Source organism: Symphodus melops (assembly GCF_947650265.1).
Source record: "Symphodus melops genome assembly, chromosome: 10".
NCBI lineage: Eukaryota > Metazoa > Chordata > Actinopteri > Labriformes > Labridae > Symphodus > Symphodus melops.
The window spans coordinates 11,476,418-11,494,940 of NC_136700.1; the positions used below are offsets into that span (position 1 = coordinate 11,476,418).

Genomic DNA, 18,523 nt, shown 5'->3' on the forward strand with positions numbered 1-18,523 from the left:
AAGAAAAGAAATTATCTAAACAAAAAGCCAAAAGAACAAACTTACTTAAATTATAAATCCAAAATGTCCACAAGAGCCTCGAGGAGAAAAAAAATAGGGTAAGCCACAGGAGCAGGGAGACAAACCACATACCACACCAACAGACTACAAAAGCCAATGAACTGACACAGATGGTACGAAACACTGAGACTAAATAGCCATGGGGTAATCATACACAGGTGTGGACAATCAGGGTAATCAAGACAGGAGGGAAACACAGAGAGGCAGGAAACAAGACCACACTGGAGACCAGAACTACAACTTAAAACAGTAAACAAGACTGAACTAAAAAACACACAAAATGACAAAAAACATCTAACTAGAAAACATTAACACAAGTAAAACAGCCAACACTAGGGAATAGTAAAACAGAACTCAAAACTCTGAAATTCATGCTCTATAGCACTCATCTGATGTAGCCGTTGCTGCTGTTATACTGTAGTTTATTAACATTCTTAATTAATTTCCCGAAAAGTTTTATATTAAGGATTAAACAACGTGAATGTGATGCATTGTTTTTATGATGCAGGAATTGTTACAATGTGGGTTATAGCCTATTGCAACTATTCTTGTTGTCTATAACAGGTTGTTGTTATTGAAGAAATATTGATGGATTCTTTTCACAGGTACAGAGCATTGTTGAATCTTTTTTTTAACCAGGGATACATCTTCTGTGCCTCCGCCACATGAAGCCTATCTAACCCCCATAACTCCCATAATGCATAAATAGGCTACATCCGCCAAACAGTTTCAATAGTATCACTTTGTAGTTGGTCAATAAGGCCTGTTCCTGGAGCACCGTCATCAATCGAGGTATCAATATGGAAATACCAGTGTGACCCAGACATTAATCAATGGCCTCCTAGGGGAGGAGAAGGAGGGCAGGGGCAACAAAAAATCATCAATGAGACGGATCGGGCCGCAGTCCGGCTTGGACAGTCCGTATTGATAAGAGCATTTCCACCTGTAGCGGCTGGAGCGGAGAGACAGGCCGCATCTGAATTCAATACCCGCCGCCGCAGCTGCGAGCAACGAGCCCAGAAAGACACGGTTGAGCGGAGATACGTGCCTCGACTCATCATAAGACCAGTCTCCTTTTCTCCATATATGTCCCCTTCCCCCCTCCTCTGTCTACATCTGAACTTTTTTTTTTTCTTTACGCATGCCTCGCGCTAAAGCGGCAGACTACCTCGCGCCTCTAATACAGAGCAACAATGACTCCAAATTAACTTCTTTGTCTGTATTCCGCGGCTTACTTTTCCCCGCTCCCCACCTCTCCGCACACTCTCTGGAGTTTAGTCAAACCCTTTTTTTTTCCCTCTTACAACTTCAAACTGTGAGAGAGGGAAGCGGAAACTCGACATCAATGAGAAAAGCCTTCAGATGCTGCTCTCACGCGCCCATCTCTCTGCGAACGCGGGATTAAAACGTCGTCTCAGTGTTGACAACCAAACCTTGACCTAATCAATTAGGTCCTTGCTCTGCGTTTGCCTCCTCTTAACCAGATAAAGCAATCTATTGGTCGTAGTGTGGGACAAGTTGGCCGCCTAGTGGTGCGTTCGCCTATGCACAACTAAAGGAAAGAAAATGAACGAAAATGCCAAGTGGAGAAATTGAACATTGAATAGTCAAAGCGGAAATTACTAACTGACAAAGTATGGAGGTCTTTGACAACCTATGCTGTTTCAACCCCAAATTGGCCAGTCAAGCAATGTTGACAATCCCTATATTTGCCTTCCAATCAAATCTCACACTGCTCTCTCCCTCATGACACTTTTTAAAGGTTAGAGTTCAGGGGTCCTGTGTCCTGTGTGCACACAGACCTGCCCTTTTCATTCCCAATCAACTGCTCTCTCTCACTCTCTTTAATTCCTGTGCCAGAATGGAGAGATGCACCACAAAGGTCATGGACATGGATTTCCTTTGGTTTGACTCAATGAAAAGGTCAGATGAGGGCACCATGAAATGGCAGCAAGGCCTTCACATCGCCCTCACAGGGACGAGTCCTTGCATCACCCTGAAATGGCAAGGCCGGGCCCTCAGGGGCTGCTCCCACAACAGCCAGGGGGTCCACTGGGTCCCCTCTCACCTCCTCTGGGTACCCTTCTGGGTTCAGCGTGCCTAGTAACAGTAGTTTATAGAGCGAAAAGAGGAGTAACAATTGGGAGAAAGAAATTCACATTTTAGAGCATAGGTTGGAAAATAGTGTAGCTGACATAAGTGTTGATTTCTATTAAATATAACTTACAAAAGATAAACAAAGTTAAATGCTAAGGTCTATTTAAATACTGAATAGGTGCATATTTCCTCTGCTCTTTAGGCACTAACTTAAACAGGTTCTGTTAAAATATGTTTGAGTATAGGGAATAAGGCAGCTGTATGTCTTTAGCTAAATTACATCCTCCATAAATGGAAGTTATACAAGCCTGTTAACAGGCGTTCCTGCACGAGCGAGTTAAAACGCCTCAATCAAATGTTCGTTAGTTCTGGTAAGTAATATGTGAAATTCCTGCCCATGTTATTTACTAACTCATATTCTATTGGATAGTAATGTAATATTCTGTAGCCTAATCTATAGTGAGTAAATTCAGGTAGGCCTAAATTGGGAAAAATGATACATTTTCTTGAATGCATTTATAAAGGAAATGCGGCACAGTTGTCACTCGTGACGCACTAGATAATTTCACGCAAGACTAGTGTTTGCATGGAACATGAAAAAATGGAACATAAATTAGTGTGAGGCTACAGGACAATAAAATGAAGTGTTACTGTTAGACTACCTCAGAATGAACTGGGCCCTTTCTTTCAACTGCCCGTGCGACTTGATCCTCTATAGGAATCCACACTTACCGGTATCTACATTTACACACCCACCTTTGTAGTTGAAAACGGAGAGACAAGGTCTGTGGAGCGGGACTGTGGTGTATTTATTTTTTCTTGTTGCGAGTTTCACATCCACAGTCGTTTTCCAACAAAGAGTTGGCTGTAGGGCTGTGCTTAAATTCGCCACTAGATGCTGCTACACGTTCCAGAGGAAACGATATTCTCGAGCTTCCTTAGGCCCTAAGTAATGTAAAGTTAAAACTGTGACATATCATTTACCTACCTTCTCAAACTTGACCAGGATTATCCAAAGCTTATTTTGCTTAAAAAAACAAAAACACAAGAAGCAGAAGTTTTACAAGATTTGATTTATTAACTATGGTACAGATCACATAAGGCCTTGCTGTATACACCATTCCCATTGAGACAAATTACCATACTCAGCAAATAATGAACGTTTTTAAAGTTTGATGTTATCTTTTTACTTTACAGTACTTCATTTATTTATTATTTTGTTATCCCACCCTCAACCCCATCCCCCCATATTTTCTTAATATTTTTTTCATCATCTCTTAAATAGTGAGAGTGGTGGAGCCCTCTTCCTCAGTCAGGAAGAAATCATGCACTATACTGGGCTGGTCTCTCAAAGTGTTCACAAAGAAATCATTTAAAAAATGTCTTGAATGTTTTAATTATTGAAATAAAACATAAAAAGAAACCTTTTTTCTATCACCACTGACTAAAGGGCAACATGTTAGACCCCTTACATACCAATAAACAACCATTTGAATATAGTTTGCTTGTTTCTCATCTTAACTTAACAGACATCTGTCACCATTGTTGAAATAATAAATGAAAAAAAAAAGAAAAAAAAGAAAAGCAATGCAGCCACATATCACTGAACCAAAGTCACATTTGTTTTATTCAATTGTTCTTCTAAAATGTCACTTTGCTTCCCATCTCTCCCTCAACCCTTTTTTCCCCACAGTCTTTGGCTGCCTCACAGTCAGTTCAGTATTAACACATTGATATACACAGGTAACGCCACTGGCCAGCGTTCACACTCAAGTACCAGTGGTCACACCTTTTTCCTTCCCCTGTCTCCCAAATTATGATCCTGTTCACCTGTGCCGTCTGTCCTCCCTCCCTCCCAAATCTCTCCTCTTCCTCCCCCCATTTCCTTCACACTTTCTTTAAGTATCAGTGTGTGTAATCTGGACAGGCCAACAGGGTAATGACCGCAAGGAGAACTACATTCCTTTCCTCTCCTTTGTTTGGAACAGGCTGGTGTCTGGCCATCTGCCAAGCACAGCTTGCTAGGATGTTAGCTCATACCCACCAACCCAAACACAAACTCTTGATTCTGCTATCCTTGATCATACACACACAAAGACACATACAAGGTAAATAGGTAGTGTAGACTGATAAAATCTCCCTTAAGAATTCAGTGATTGGTTGAAAGTTTTTTTTCTCCTTCCTGACAGAGATGATAGTCTGGGGAGACATGCAGAGATGCAATTCAGTGTCAAATAGAATGTAGTGACCTTGGTGAGCATCTGCCTAACATTAACACACATACAGTGAGTTCATATGTGCACACCCTTTCTGGAGCCCAAACAAACACAGAGAAGTAAATGTGTGTACACATACACAAGCTTCCAGATAAAAGCTAAGCAACTCTCATCGAGCACTTTCCCGCTGGTTTCTACGGTAACAGCAGACTGGGGCCGAGGAATTATGTGATGCTCCATTCCAGTCATGCAAACAGATGAATGGCCTGTCTGTTCTATCTGCTGTCTCTCTCAAACCCGGACCGTCTCTGTTGGACTGGAAATGACTTGGATAATGTGGTTGCATAACAGGGAACACAGCAGGAGTTTGGTGTAGTGGTCACACTTGTGCAAAAAACCTATTTCAGTCAATCGAGAGCAGGCCTGAGTCTCCTTTCTTAAAGTGTGATGCTGTGTCCTAAAAGAGCAGCATGCTGAGGCCTGGAGCAGTTGCTTCCAATTATGTCCGATAATAAAAAGACTCTGTCCAGTCCTAAAGCAAGCTTGGTTTACAGCTCTTGCCCCAATCTCCTAAATCTTCATGGCATGCAAGTTTTTTTTTTAGCTCTGTAAAAAAAAAAAAAAAAAAAAAAAAAAGAGGCATTTTTATGATCTCTGATTCAATGCAATGTAACCACACGTGTTGAGGCTACAAATTGATGTGTACCAAATTTATATGCTTTTATTTTATACATGTTTAAACTTCATGACCTCTAACATTAAAGTTACTTGACGTACGATAACAAAAAAATCCTAACAATTGTCCCTCTTAAGAGAAAATAACCTTACAAAAACCGCCTTAGGAAAATGATGCTACACCCATGCAGTAATGGTGAGGTGAGGTTATGGCTGCGGTACCCAGTTTTCCCTCTAGATGTCAGTGGTGTGCTCCCAGAGAAAGAGAGACCTGGGTGGACTGTAAATAAAGTGAACTGTGGCTGTCATGTCATTCATGTCAGTTCCAATTTAAATGTGCCTTCAAAGTGCTCAGGGAAGTGCTTTTTCAAACAAGGTCCTTACTATGAAAACTGCAGCGCTGACTCCCTCTAAGAAAAAAAAAAAGACCACAGCATTAAAGAAGCAACATGACAGGTGAGGGGTCCAACACTAGAATAATTACCAGCCTCTGCCTACAACAGGATGTATGGGTACAACGACGAGGCGTGGATATGCTCACAGAGACAGGTCAGACAGTCGCACAGACGCTTACACACAAGGCCGCTCGTTGAGTGATGGCCGATTTTCCCAAGAGTTTGTCAAATGAAAACAAGATAAATGCAAATTAAGACACAGGACATTGAGTGTTTAAAAATTCCCCTTTTTAAGTTTTTTTTTTGTGTTAGCCAGGATGTCAAAGTTCAAGCCATGAGAGAAAGAGCTAACAGGACACCAGGAGGAGCCTTCCAAGAATACATGAGGTGTAAGAGCCCCCATAATCCTTGGCTTCAATTTGCTCCCTAGCAGATCCAGTCAGTTTGGATTTTTTTCCCCCTCTGTGCTTGGCAAACTTCCACAACTGAAACTCAAATTTGTGTGTGTGTGTGTGTTGCTGTGTGTGGGGTTGATAGATAGGAATGTGCGAGATGAGGAGGACAGAACATCCTGTTGGGTGAGTAGCAACACGTGTCTCTTACTTAAGTCCTCATGTGCAGTGGCAAAATAAACACGTCTTCACGCTCTTGTTGTGGTCCATCTTTATTCCCAGTGAAGTTCGAGTAGAAGGGATTGAGGAGAAAGGTTGTCGGAGGCACACTGGCCACTGGGTGTTTTGTTGTTGTGTTTGTGTAGTGAAGAAATCTCAACATAACATAGTTCAAATCCTCTTGCACATTACTCTCGAGTCCCTCCCTAAGTCCCTTTAACAGTTTCTGCCATAGTCTCACTCATCTATAGTGTGTTTGTGTGAAGGTTCTCTATAAGGCAAGGAGGGCACGTCCAGATGGAGTGAGACAAAAAGGATAAAGTTGTGAGGAGAGAGGAAGATACTGCCAGTTCAGTGATTTCCCCTTTTTCGGCAGCGTCTGGCCATTTCTCTAAAACCAAGAGGGTCAAACTGCCCATTTTCTTCTTCTCCTTCTCCAAAACATGTAGATTTCTCCCTGTACATACTGCATCTCACTAAATATCACTCAACCTCATGTCCCACTTCCTGTTCTCATTTCAATTAATCTACTTCAATTTTCTCCCCAAAAATATCTTCTTCTGAATCCTTAAATCTTATTATCCGTCTTTTTTTTTATTTTTTATTCTATCATTCCCTTGATGCCTGGTTCACAGCGTGTGTTGTTCCGTAGGGGGGTGATGGGGGTGCAGAGAAGGTGGCAACAGGGCTGGTAGTGGAGACTGGGGAGTAGGAGGTGGGGAGTGGGGTGGGGACTGATGTTGATGGTGGTGGTGATGGTGGTGGTGGTGATGGATAGGGGGGCCATAGTGTGGTATGACAGGAGGTGTGGCGGGGAAGACGTAGGGAGTTGGCGACGGAGTTGGAGAGGATGAGTAGCCACCGGCCATGCAGGAGTAAGCAGAAGAAGAGGAGGAGGAGAGCGTGGAGGTGGGGGACCCTGGGAGGCCGTCAGCCAGTGGCTGATTGTAGAAGAAGTATGCGCACTGGTGGATGAAGCCTTCGATGATTGTCTGGTAGGTGCGTGTGGCTGTCAGGGCGTCCATGGTAGTGAAGTCCGGTCTCATCAGAGTCGGCCAGAAGCAGATGGAGAGGTTCTCACTAGTCATCAGGTTCTGCTTGTAGTTCTGGCTCACCCTGGAGGGGGGGGGAGAGATTGGGAAATGTGAAATTAATCGGCCCAATTCTAATTTCTAATCATAGCAGAAAATGTAAAACGATAATTCAGTTAATTCAAGCTAGAAGAGCTACTTCTAGCTTGATAAATAAAAAACCATCAGAATGCAGAAGGCTTTTTTTTTTTTAAGAGTTATTAAAACTTGGTTCAAAATGAGAAATGAGCTAAAAGGTCAAGCATTACTGTGTAATAGTGACAACTCTCAATGGCTAATTGGCTTTGAAAACTTTCCATTTGAAATCTTCACTGATGGTTCAATAAATGCATACCTAAACATTTGGGCTCTTCATCTTACTACTCTGGCATCCAAAATGAACATAAAAAGAAACCAGAATCAATGTTGAACTTAATACCAGACTTAACGCTACTCATTGGAATTTAGCTGTGAAGGTTGGGGATAGACTCAAATAGAGACTATATTAAAAACATAGCTCATCTTTCCAACCAAGTAAAGCCTCTATTCTGTCACTATGTTAGTCTTGGTGATCTCACAGCGAGGTCACTTGACCGTGTGACCGGCGGTGTAGTCAGCACGGCTGTCAGAGACCATCTCTGACCCTGTCACTCACTCACTTGTTTAAGTGGCTGATGACATATTTGAAGACTTCATAATTCTCCCTGGGGAAGCGGCGCAGAATGTCCTTCATCGTCTGGAAGCGCTGTTCCCTATCGTTGATCTCTGGACAGAGGCAGAGAGAGAAGAGAGAGGTTAAAGAAGGGAGGCTGAATGAAAAGATAAAGGGAAAAATATGTCAGGTAACAATGTAGAAGAGGAGAGTTCGGATCATAGTAAAAGCAATTGGATTCAGTTTGAAGAAAATCTGTGTTATACCAAATGATTCCATCCTATAGTCTTGCAAGTTTATATTATATTAAAAAAAAAAAAAAAAAAGATCATGAAACAACGAACACATCCCAGTGGAGAAACATACCACATACACCCATTACAGTGTCCTACAGATTGCACACAAACACTCACACACATACATGGACTGGGTGTGTTAAGCCTGACAGCGAGGAGTGACTCAGAACGGCTGACGTCACTGGCTAACACAGTCCATTCTGTGTGTATGTGAGTGAGGCAGAGAGCAGCAGTGGGACCAGCAGATGTTCTCCTCCTCATCACAAATGTGATTTACAATCAGAGAATTGGACTTTATATTCCCACAATGAGGTCAGCAGGGATTGAAAGCGGCTTTTTAGGCGTACTGACTTTACACAGCTCCAGCTCCTCCCGCTTTCCATCCATCATCTGTAATCAAAACATAACATCCTACAGCTAATTTGAAGCAACGTCACCATGACAATATGCACCAAAATCCAGCCCACCCTGCTTTTCTTCATCTCTCAATTTGCTGTAACTCACAGTCAAATAACTGAGATTTGGAAAATGCCAAGCACAATTGTGTGTTTTCATGTCTCTAACTCCACCTCTCTCTTCTCCTGTTGCTCTATTGTGGCACAGACTGCAGCAGCTTTATCAGGTCTCTGTCACGGCTGAAGGGTCTCACTGGGGCCGTGAAAATGCACACACACACAAACACAGAGCTTGGTGAGTGACAGCAGCCTTGTGGCCCGGGGGTAAATCTCTCTGCTGCGATGCAAGACTACGCTGCGCCTTAAATCTCCATTGCAACAGATTAGGGGACAGAAAAAGAGAAAGACAGGCAGCGTAGAAACTCATTTATCTAACATATAACCGTTTTCTTATGACTTCATCCATAGTGCTGCTGCACCACTGTGTTATATGCAATCACTCGCACTTCCTCCTGAAGCTTTAAATATTTTCTCCTCAATCCCTTTTTCCTCCAACCAGCAGGGCAAATCCGATTCTCCCCACGGATGGATTTGGATTGCCAGAGTTGTGCTTGTTAGGTTAAAGGAAAGTCACAAAAACAGCAAAGGATTTAGGCAAAAATCCAATACACCTCAGATTTTTTTTAAGTGAAGAAGTCCCCCCCCCAAACACCACACAGCCCAGGACTTACTGAAGGCCTCCACCAGGTCTCCCTGCATGCTGTAGGGCACCAGAGGGTCAGGTAACTCAGAGAAGAAGGCCTTCATGGCCCCTGCTACTGTGTTCATGGAAAAGTCTTTTTCCACCAGGTCCAGGCTGTGGTCTAGAGAAAAAAATGGACATAGAAAGAGGATGTTTTGAAACTCACAACACAATTTTATTTGCATATAGTTAATAAGACATTTTTACAAAAAAAACCCCACACCTTTTAAATATTTCCAAAAGATACTGAAAAATACTGAATGAATCTTGCAGTTTGACAATTTAAATATGTAAACAGTCAGAGATTGTGTCTTCTTTCACAACTGGTACCTTCAATTCATTTTTATTAAAGTGACTATATTTTTAGTTGTCTACTCTTGTTGTGTTAAAGGTTTCACTACAGCTGGTTCGTCTTATCACATATATTAGTTAACTATAATAATATGTCTCTGCATTTTCAGGAAGGCAGCATGAGCTGGGCTTGATAAACGAAAGTTAATTCATGGAATTAATTGACCTTTAAAATGAGTTTTGCATTGATGTGATGAAGTACTTCAATTTATAGGGTTCATAAGACACAGTAAGTAAGTGAAATAATCTGTGACATAAAAATAGATGTAATGTAAGCTTGACTGTACACACAATTTGTAGACAAGCCTGCACCATCGGCCTCTGTTCCAACTTCTCCATTTACCATAAAATCAATACAATGTACAAATTCACCACCGCTTCATTTTGATGTATGATGGACTTTAATAAAAGCTGATCCTTCGAAAAAAGTAGGTTTGAGAACGCCCAGAGAGCCAGACACTACAGTGGAGCTCTAGAGAGAGTGTCGACAAGAGACTTAATTAAAAAAAGCCATTTTCTGATAAGTTTTTACTCTACAAAAGGTAGTGTGTGTCAAACAAAGAATGGTAGGAAGAAAGTAGATAGGTTAGTAAATCCTGAACCAGTCTGAGAAAAGCTTCCAGTTTTGAGAGTTATTAAAGTGCTGTGCTTGTGATGCTGCTTCCTCCTGTAATGACTATCTGGATGTTCAGGTAGGTATGAAGTGCCATTTTGTGTGTGGCCATGAGACACCCATGCTGTAATTGTCTTGCTCCATTGTCCCAGAGGCTCACCATGATTCAATGCGGGACTTCAACTCTGATTACCTGGGTTGGATTTAACCTCAACCAGGCACAGAAAGACACACACACACACGCAATCGCCGTCTTGACCTGCAATCCATCTCTGCAGCGACATGCTTCATTAACCAAACCAATCTGGGGGTAATTAACTGCCCACACCAGATAGACACATGCTCTGAGACACACACTGGGAAAATCCTTGAACATGCACACAATGTCAACATGCACACGCACACAGATAGCAGGTAGAAGATTAGGGAGGCAGCTCTACAGTACACTCTACAAGGAAGCAGAGGCCAATTCCCTTGGTGGAATGATTCTCGCTGGTTAATTAAGGGGATCCAGGTTTGTTATAGATAGACTCAGGCGTAACCACCAGCTCCTTCATGCCCTTTTCTTTACCACCGAGTCCCATATATGAACAGCTGAAGCAAGAACGAGCAGGTGTCCTCATGTATGTGTGAGAACAGTTAGCAGAAAACAACAAACCTTGGTCAAATTGCCGCTGCATGCTCTCCATCTCTGCCTTGTTGCCGCTCACCCTGTAGATGCCCTCCGTGCTCAATCCTAGCACAGGAAGATAAGAGGAAAAATGTCAGATCAGTTTCATGTTTAATGTGCAACAGATGTCAATCTCTGTGAATCAATTATGGTTTAATACATCGTTACGGAAGGTATAGAAGCACAAATTAAAGCTACAACAGGCTGGTCTAATGGTCACATATGTTCACTTTAATTTAAACACACGATTAGCACTACTTTTAAATCTTGTAAATGACTTCTGCAGGCCAGTTAAGAGCCCACTTACGCAGTGCCACACAATTTTAAATGAGAAAATGCATTTTGTGCTTTTCCACTGAACAATAGTTAAACATATTGAGAGGATATTTTACTGCAACCATAATTACCGATAACAACAAGAACACAATTTTAAAACAAATAATACAAATAAATACCTAAACTGACAAATAATTAAAACCAATAGTTGGGCAAATAAACAAGGTAGTAGAAATAAATACAAGGTACCTGTGCCCAATTAAAGACCAAGCGCCCAGTGAAGGATGTCCCCCCCACCCACCCACATTTCAATCATGAAAGGAGAAATGGGAGAACAGAAAGACAGAGTGTCTGCAGAAAGATTTTGGAAAGAGAACATGGAAGGTAGAGCCAGAGCCAGGTTTTGTTCTCAAAAAGAGGAAGGAAAAGCTATTTATTTTTCTTTTCAGAGGTACAATATATCGAAATTGTGCCTAAAACGCTTCGTCTGGTAGAACCTGTTGCCATATCTGTGCGGGAATGTGTTAAACACACATAGAGAGGGAACACTGGCATATCCAGAGGAGTCAGTCTAATCATTTTTAAGACGAACACTTCAGCTGCAACAGTAAAGAAAAAAAGGGAGGTATGTGGAGAGGTTGACTTTAACTGGAGCTCCCCATTTATCACTTCAACAGAACAACTCAATCGAGCAGGAACACAGCCTGCTATTTTTCATACAATCACGTCTTTCAATTCGTGTCCCTTTTGCTTGAAAATGTGTTTTTGATGTTTTTAATGGCTTGCAGCAGATGAAGTCTGGTGCAATATATTGGAAGGAGCCAATATAATAATTATTTAAGAGGCCTGTTGGGTGTCATTTTCTATGTACAGCAAAATCTATTCAATAAACTTTGTGATTGAAAAGACTTTCCAAGTTTTTCTATAACTACCTGATTTTTTTTATCGCTTCTGGAGGAACTTTTATTTTGTCACTGTTTTTTAAGTTGATATGAGGACGGCCGAATAACTCATCTATTACTTCTTTGAATGTTAGACAACTTTTGTCGTTCCACAGAAATCCACACAAACACCAGAAAGTGATTAATAAACTTTGCTGCTTTCCAGACACTCATGAAACATGTTTTAAACTGCCCTGCATCATGCAGCATATTGTATCACTTAGATTTGGAGTGTAAGTAAATATCTTCTTGGTTGAAGAGAATATCACTTAAAATTTAGTTTTTAAGCGACACACCCTTGTACTCGGGAATAGAAAACACAATATAGCAAGTCAAATGAGGACAGTGACCATGGCAAAGACACATTTAGAGGGAGAAAGCTCACTTCATTTTCTGTCATTAATAATTCTTGCAGTTCACATAAAATAAGCTTTCATCTCCAAACCCTTGAAATTCTCTATTCGTTCACACTTTGCCAGCGATTCAGGGAGACAAAGAGCAATCCAGAGAGAGCGAGGGAGATAGGGAGTGGCAGAAAAAGAGGGCGAGATAGAAAGAGGCAGGGAGGAAATGAGAGAGCTCTCAGTCGAGGCATACAGCATCGATCTCCTCCTTCTACCAATCAATTACCAACAAAGGCTTTTCGAGCCAGACACTGGGAAAACAGGGATGGGTGGAGAGATAGAGAGAGGGAGAGTAGTGTAGCAGCTGTGAGGAGAGAGAGAGAGAGAGAGAGAGAGAGAGAGAGAGAGAGAGAGAGAGAGAGAGAGAGAGAGAGAGAGAGAGAGAGAGAGAGAGAGAGAGAGAGAGAGAGAGAGAGAGAGAGAGAGAGAGAGAGAGAGAGAGAGAGAGAGAGAGAGAGAGAGATAGGGGCAAAATAGGACAAGCATCAAAGTTTGAGGAAGATAGTGGAGGAGTGCGACGACAGAGGAGAGATTCAGACTGATGACAAAGAGAAACCGAAAAATTAAAAAAAATTAAAGGATTAAGATAAGGAGGGATATATGGAGGGATGTGGACTGTGTTAGAAGCAACAAAACACGTAAAAGATGGAGCTTACATGAGACTTCAAGGAAAAGAAGAGGTACACAAGGCAGAGGGAGGGGGGTCAAAGTCAGAGGATGAAGAAGGTGAACAAAATATCTTTGTAACAACGCTCAAACACACATAAGCATAAAGGACTCTATTCCTCTGACATACACTTAATCTTCAAAGCTATAAGAAAACATTTAATACCTTAAATCACAACATGATGTAAAAGTTCAAGTCCATTAATGATTACCATTTACATCTGCTGTCATTAAGGGATCTGCTCATATAAAAAAATGAATTCTGTCCTTTATCTCTAGGTCCAGTGTCCTGGAATGCGAAGTTAGATTAACACCTTGTCTGACAGCCAGTAAAACCCTCCCTCTGATAGGGCAGCACAGATCACTGAGGTTGGACTAAAGCTGGTTTATTGTAAAATTCAACAAACAGTTTAATGCGTCTGTCACAAGAGACTGAAGAGAGTCTCTCACATTGTACACCCTCATTCAATACACACACAAATCGTACCTGAAGCCAAAAAATACAACCACATACATTAGTGACCGCTTCAAACAGTATTCATGTAAACCAAGACACACACGTGATCCTCCAATAACATGTTTAGTGTATGATAAATACTCCTGCAGCATGTATCCGACAAACCTACAGCTGGTCCAGCCCAGAACCCCAGCGACTGACCTTTATGTCTCTATGGAGTCCCCTACAGCAAACAGGTATGCTGCAACATACTAACAGACATTCATCACCTGGCTACCCATGAACAGAACAACACACTGCAGCTCCCACACTCAGAGAAAACTCAGCAGAGCAGAGAAAAGATAAAAGCAGTCACTATGGATTGATTTTATATAGCTGTTTTTCCTGCAAGAATGCAAGAAAATAACACAGAAAAGCACTTCTATTATTCCAAGGACAAAAGAGGGAGCACTGAAATAAAATTAAGAGACGAAACAAAGAAAAAAAGAACAGTTGAAGAAAAAAAAATCAAAGACAAATTAAAACCGCAAGCAGTGACAAAGGGCCCGTAGCACCCCGTGCATGTCGGGATGTGTTGCGACCGTGGGAGTCCAACCGTGAGACGTGGCCAAGCAGCAGGCCTTATAGTTTGATCTGTAAAAGTTTGACAGTACACTGAGGCCACGCCCTTTTCTGTCGAATCCGGAGGAAAACAACTGAAGTGTTTTGACTATCGGTGTAAAAAGATTTGTTGTAGGTCTTTTCAGGTGAAAGTAAGGTTTTTCTTAAAGGAACGCAATTTAAATATCCCCAAGTACATGAGTAGATCTGAATAGTCATGTTGAATTTAATTTTCAAGGGGGGGAACCACTGAGCCATTTAGCCACGCCCACTTATTATACCCACATGACAAATTTTACTTTCCTACTGGGATCATGCGCGTGACGTTTGGTGAGTCTACAATAATACCAAACCCCTCAAAAAACGACTGTTTGTGGGGAACAAAGCGTCTGTATTGGGAAAGCGTTAGACATAGATGTTTTAACTTGAAACGGTAGTATAACCAGTGTTAGGATGGTCCACACCCCTTTTGAGGAGGATACAACGAACTTTGTAGCTGTAGCTAGTGCTAATTCAGAAGCATTAACTTCCTGTTGTTAACAGATGGTGGTGTGAGGAATACAGATTTTTTTTTAGCATGAATGTGTTCAGGGCAGACCCTGTATTGTGCATGACAAATTTGGTCATTTTTGAATTCTACATGGCAGACATGAGCATTTTACTGATCAAAAATTGGCAAAAAAAACCCCTCCATGTTTGACCACACGCCACGGCCACGCCGTTCGACGAAATAACGTGCGGAGCACAACGTTATATCTTTAACATGTCTGGATGTGCGTGTGTACTACATGTGTAAAATAAATATTTCTGCACAATGTATGTAACACACACATATACAGGTACAGTATCACAGACATACTGTAGGCTGAAACAGAGAAAAGAGCTGAGCCCAAACATTCTTGCAATTTCCTATGTTGTGATATTGATCGGAGGGGGAGCAAGGTGGAAAAAAAATTACCTGGCAACCCCAGGCTACAGGCTAAAATACACACCTAGACATAAAAACCAGCACAAACAAAGAAAGCTGACAAGAGGAAAGAGAGGGCAATGATGGAGGGAGAAATGAGATGGAGAGAAATGGAGTGAATTGTGAGAGGTGACAGGACAGGGGGGAGTTGAAGAAATATAGGTTAGGAATAAAGATGAAAGATATTAAATGTGACAAGTGAAGGTACTCAGAGCGACAGGGGAGGAAAGATGACTAGATCAGGAGAAGAAAGTAAAGCCACAGTAGGAGAGGGGAAACAGAGGGTTAGGTAAAACTACTAAAAGTGTGAGTGTGTAAGAGGTGGTAAACACCTCTCGAGGAGCTGTGTGCTCATCCCGACATTTGAAGCCTCTATGTATAACGCACATTCAAAATGGTTTTCCTCTTCATCAACATGTAAGTGCTGTGACTGTTCAAGTTAACATCCAAATAGTGTGAGGTAAAATCTAATGTGATGCCTTGTTAGCTCGAGTTTTTACCCCTCAACTCATGCACTGAAGGAAGGCACTGGCTGTTTGGTAAGGTCGCAGTAATCCACAAATTCACAATCTCTAAATCGGGACAAAGATCACAGTGGAATGATTCAGCGCACATCAGCGGTTTGAAAATCTCACTTGCTCTGATGTGATTCACTTTATGAAAGGTGTTAAAAAAGGCAATTTTAAGCAAACGGTGCACATATTTGTGTTTCCTATAGGTTGATGATTGACTTTACTGAACTAAATTAAGGTGCTTTATCGAAACAAAAAACATTCAAATTCGGACAGGAACTGTTATTGTCATGACCACGGGGTTTTTCTTTCAATCATTTGAGGAACGCTTTTTACACCAACACTTAAGTTAAGCCGATTCTGCTGTTTCAGTACTATTAACATTTTTAAAGCAGAAAAAAATGAGATTGAGACTTTAGGTAAATAAAAGGCATTACTTTCTTGGACAGCTCATCGAGAACGATTTAACTTAGCTGGACTATTTTATGATCACTTGTACTGCATCTTATTGAAACTTTCAATTCAATTGGACAGTGTATTAAACAATTAATGATGAGATAAAAATCTTGATGTGTGGAAGTGGAGGTGTTAGACACAGACTTTGACTTAAGCATCTAAAATCCTGTTGAAACTCCAGCCAAGAACAGAGAGACAAGTTCAGACATCTTTAAATACACATCAGTGCTACAGTAAGACGCCTCTGGTTTAGAAGACCAGCTGGTGGCAGTGGGGCACCAGAACAGCATGGCAGGGGGATTGGCATCTGGGCAACAGGGCAACAGGGTTAGTGGAAGCTATCTAAGCACATCTGTCACAGGAGAGGAAAGGAGAGGAGCGGGACTCTTATGAACCCCACATTTCAATGTTGGATTAGAATGTTTTCTGTTAAAACACCATTTCAACAATTGCCATGTAAATCTTATTGGTTAGTTAAAATCCCCCTAATTTTTCCTCGTCATCCTATTTTACTAAGCCTCTAATTATTATTTTCTTGTTGCATTTTAACTGAAAGGCAACAAGAGCTTCAAAATAATTAAGAACTAACTGTTAGATAATACACTCCAGTTTTCCGTGTTTATTTTCATCAAACATGTCTTTAGCTTATCCAAAAGTAAAAGTAACTGGAGGTCCTTGAAGGTGCCCATCATCAAGCCCATAGCTTTGCCAAGCACTCCCTTTGTTTAACCTGAACAAAGAATAAAGGAAGACATAAAAGAAAAGCACAGCAACACAAAGGCTGTGAATGAAAAAAAGAGGACTGTAAAATCATGCAGACCATTGTAGGTAACAATCCAATCAGGAAGGATTAAGTCGAGGCAAAAGAAGGTAAAAAGAGAAATCAAATGAGGAAGGTATGGCATACTCAGAAAAAGAGTGAATCATTTGTTATCATTATTGAGATGGTAAAAGACGGATGGATACTCATCCCCTTGGGAAAATTGAGGTATTCAGTTGCTCAAACTATGGTCAGTCACAGGCAGAACAATTGACACACAATGAATTGGACAAATAATAAAGCATTATGTGCTCTTTTTGTCAAGTCAAAGAGATTCTCACCTGTTGTTTCAATGAAACGAATGCACTTTTCAATAAAGACAGGGATGGGCCTCTCCAAACTGACCACCGTGGTCAATGGCATGCCAAAGTAGTTGCTTTCGATGGGTTTAGAGATTGAATGCCTGGGTTTGGGTCTTGGTTTCTGGAAAAGAAAAAGTTGAGAAGAAAGAGCAGATTATTTGATGAAAAAAATCAACATGAGTTGAGACCGACTGCTGACGTAGAAAAACATTACCAAACTGGCACTCGGTCAAGAGGCGTTGCTGGTGAAATAAATGACTTAACTTATTCAGATTAAATCATGACCTATGCGTCTCCCTGTTTGGATCTATTTCAACTAATAATGTGAAGAAGCACACGTGCGCACTCATCCAGCACATTCCAACAAACCTTAAACTGATAGGTTATCACACATTCCTGTCTAGGGCCCTGTTCTGTGCAAAGTGAGATAAACATCAGATCCTTCATCACTCTGGACTATCCAGTCGTGCCCTCCTTCCTTTGGCATTCTGTGTTTGTTTGTATAGCTCACATAATTCTTCTGTTAAAAGACCTCTAGCACACTTCTGCAACATATCCAACCTGCCTGCTTATGGCAGAGGCATCAGCAGTTATTGTATTGCACTTTAATGGTGTTCAGTGGGAATGTTTTGCAGGCCCCAGAGGCCTGGATCTCTAGTAAGTCTGTCAGGCCCCAAAGGCTGCGTCCGGGCAGTCAGGGTGGTGAGGCAGGGTTGCATGGTTGGCTGGTCGCACAGACAGAGGGAGCAGTACAGGCCTGACAGACGGACACAGGAAACAGAGCAGAGGAGTGCTCATTAAAGAGAAGGAGCTCTGCGTGCCCTCTGCTCACATACTGGCCTCACTGCACTCCACCAAACATTTAGATACAACGTATACACAAAGTAGCCCACAGCTAACTCACAGGAAACACTAAATCCTGCACTGCCTGATGTGTGAACTTCTAATGGCAATATCTTTGTTGTTAGTCTTTGCTATGTATCTGCAGGCTAGATAGTGCTCCGCTGAAGTTATTACCATTAATTAGAAGCCAGAACAATGGATCTGCACGGCATGCAACCTCAAATCTTGAAAAATTAAGACAGAGCTGAAGTGCAAAATCCTGCAGTTTTGCAGTTTTAAAACGACTCCATATTATTGTATAAAGGATATGTTATCCATCTGTGATTGACAGGTAGGTGAGCTGTAACGATTTTTCAGGGGACTTAAAAACGCTCAGCCTGCCATTAGTCGGTTTATGGAAAGTTAAGCTGTTAATAATGTTTAGTCTATGCTGCAC

The 18,523-nt window shown here is 41.5% G+C and overlaps 1 protein-coding gene across 2 annotated transcripts in view; it reads right to left on the minus strand.

Annotated features, from left to right (window-relative positions):
- Positions 1-3,215: 3,215 nt before the first annotated feature.
- The window catches only part of arhgap35a (Rho GTPase activating protein 35a), a 57,130-nt gene continuing 41,822 nt past the window's right edge, over positions 3,216-18,523 (minus strand). Inside the window, exons 3-8 of one of the 2 annotated variants that reach the window (XR_013779927.1) lie at positions 17,224-17,365; positions 10,832-10,909; positions 9,199-9,330; positions 7,784-7,889; positions 5,433-7,170; positions 3,216-4,979 (exon numbers count right to left, since the gene is read on the minus strand). Coding sequence is in view for 1 of the 2 variants with exons in the window: in XM_079353319.1 (XP_079209445.1) it covers positions 6,684-7,170; positions 7,784-7,889; positions 9,199-9,330; positions 10,832-10,909; positions 17,224-17,365 (945 nt within the window). In the remaining variant the exon portion in view is untranslated. Of the gene's footprint in view, positions 7,171-7,783; positions 7,890-9,198; positions 9,331-10,831; positions 10,910-17,223; positions 17,366-18,523 lie in introns of both variants that reach the window. The other variant, XM_079353319.1, reaches the window with a different exon arrangement.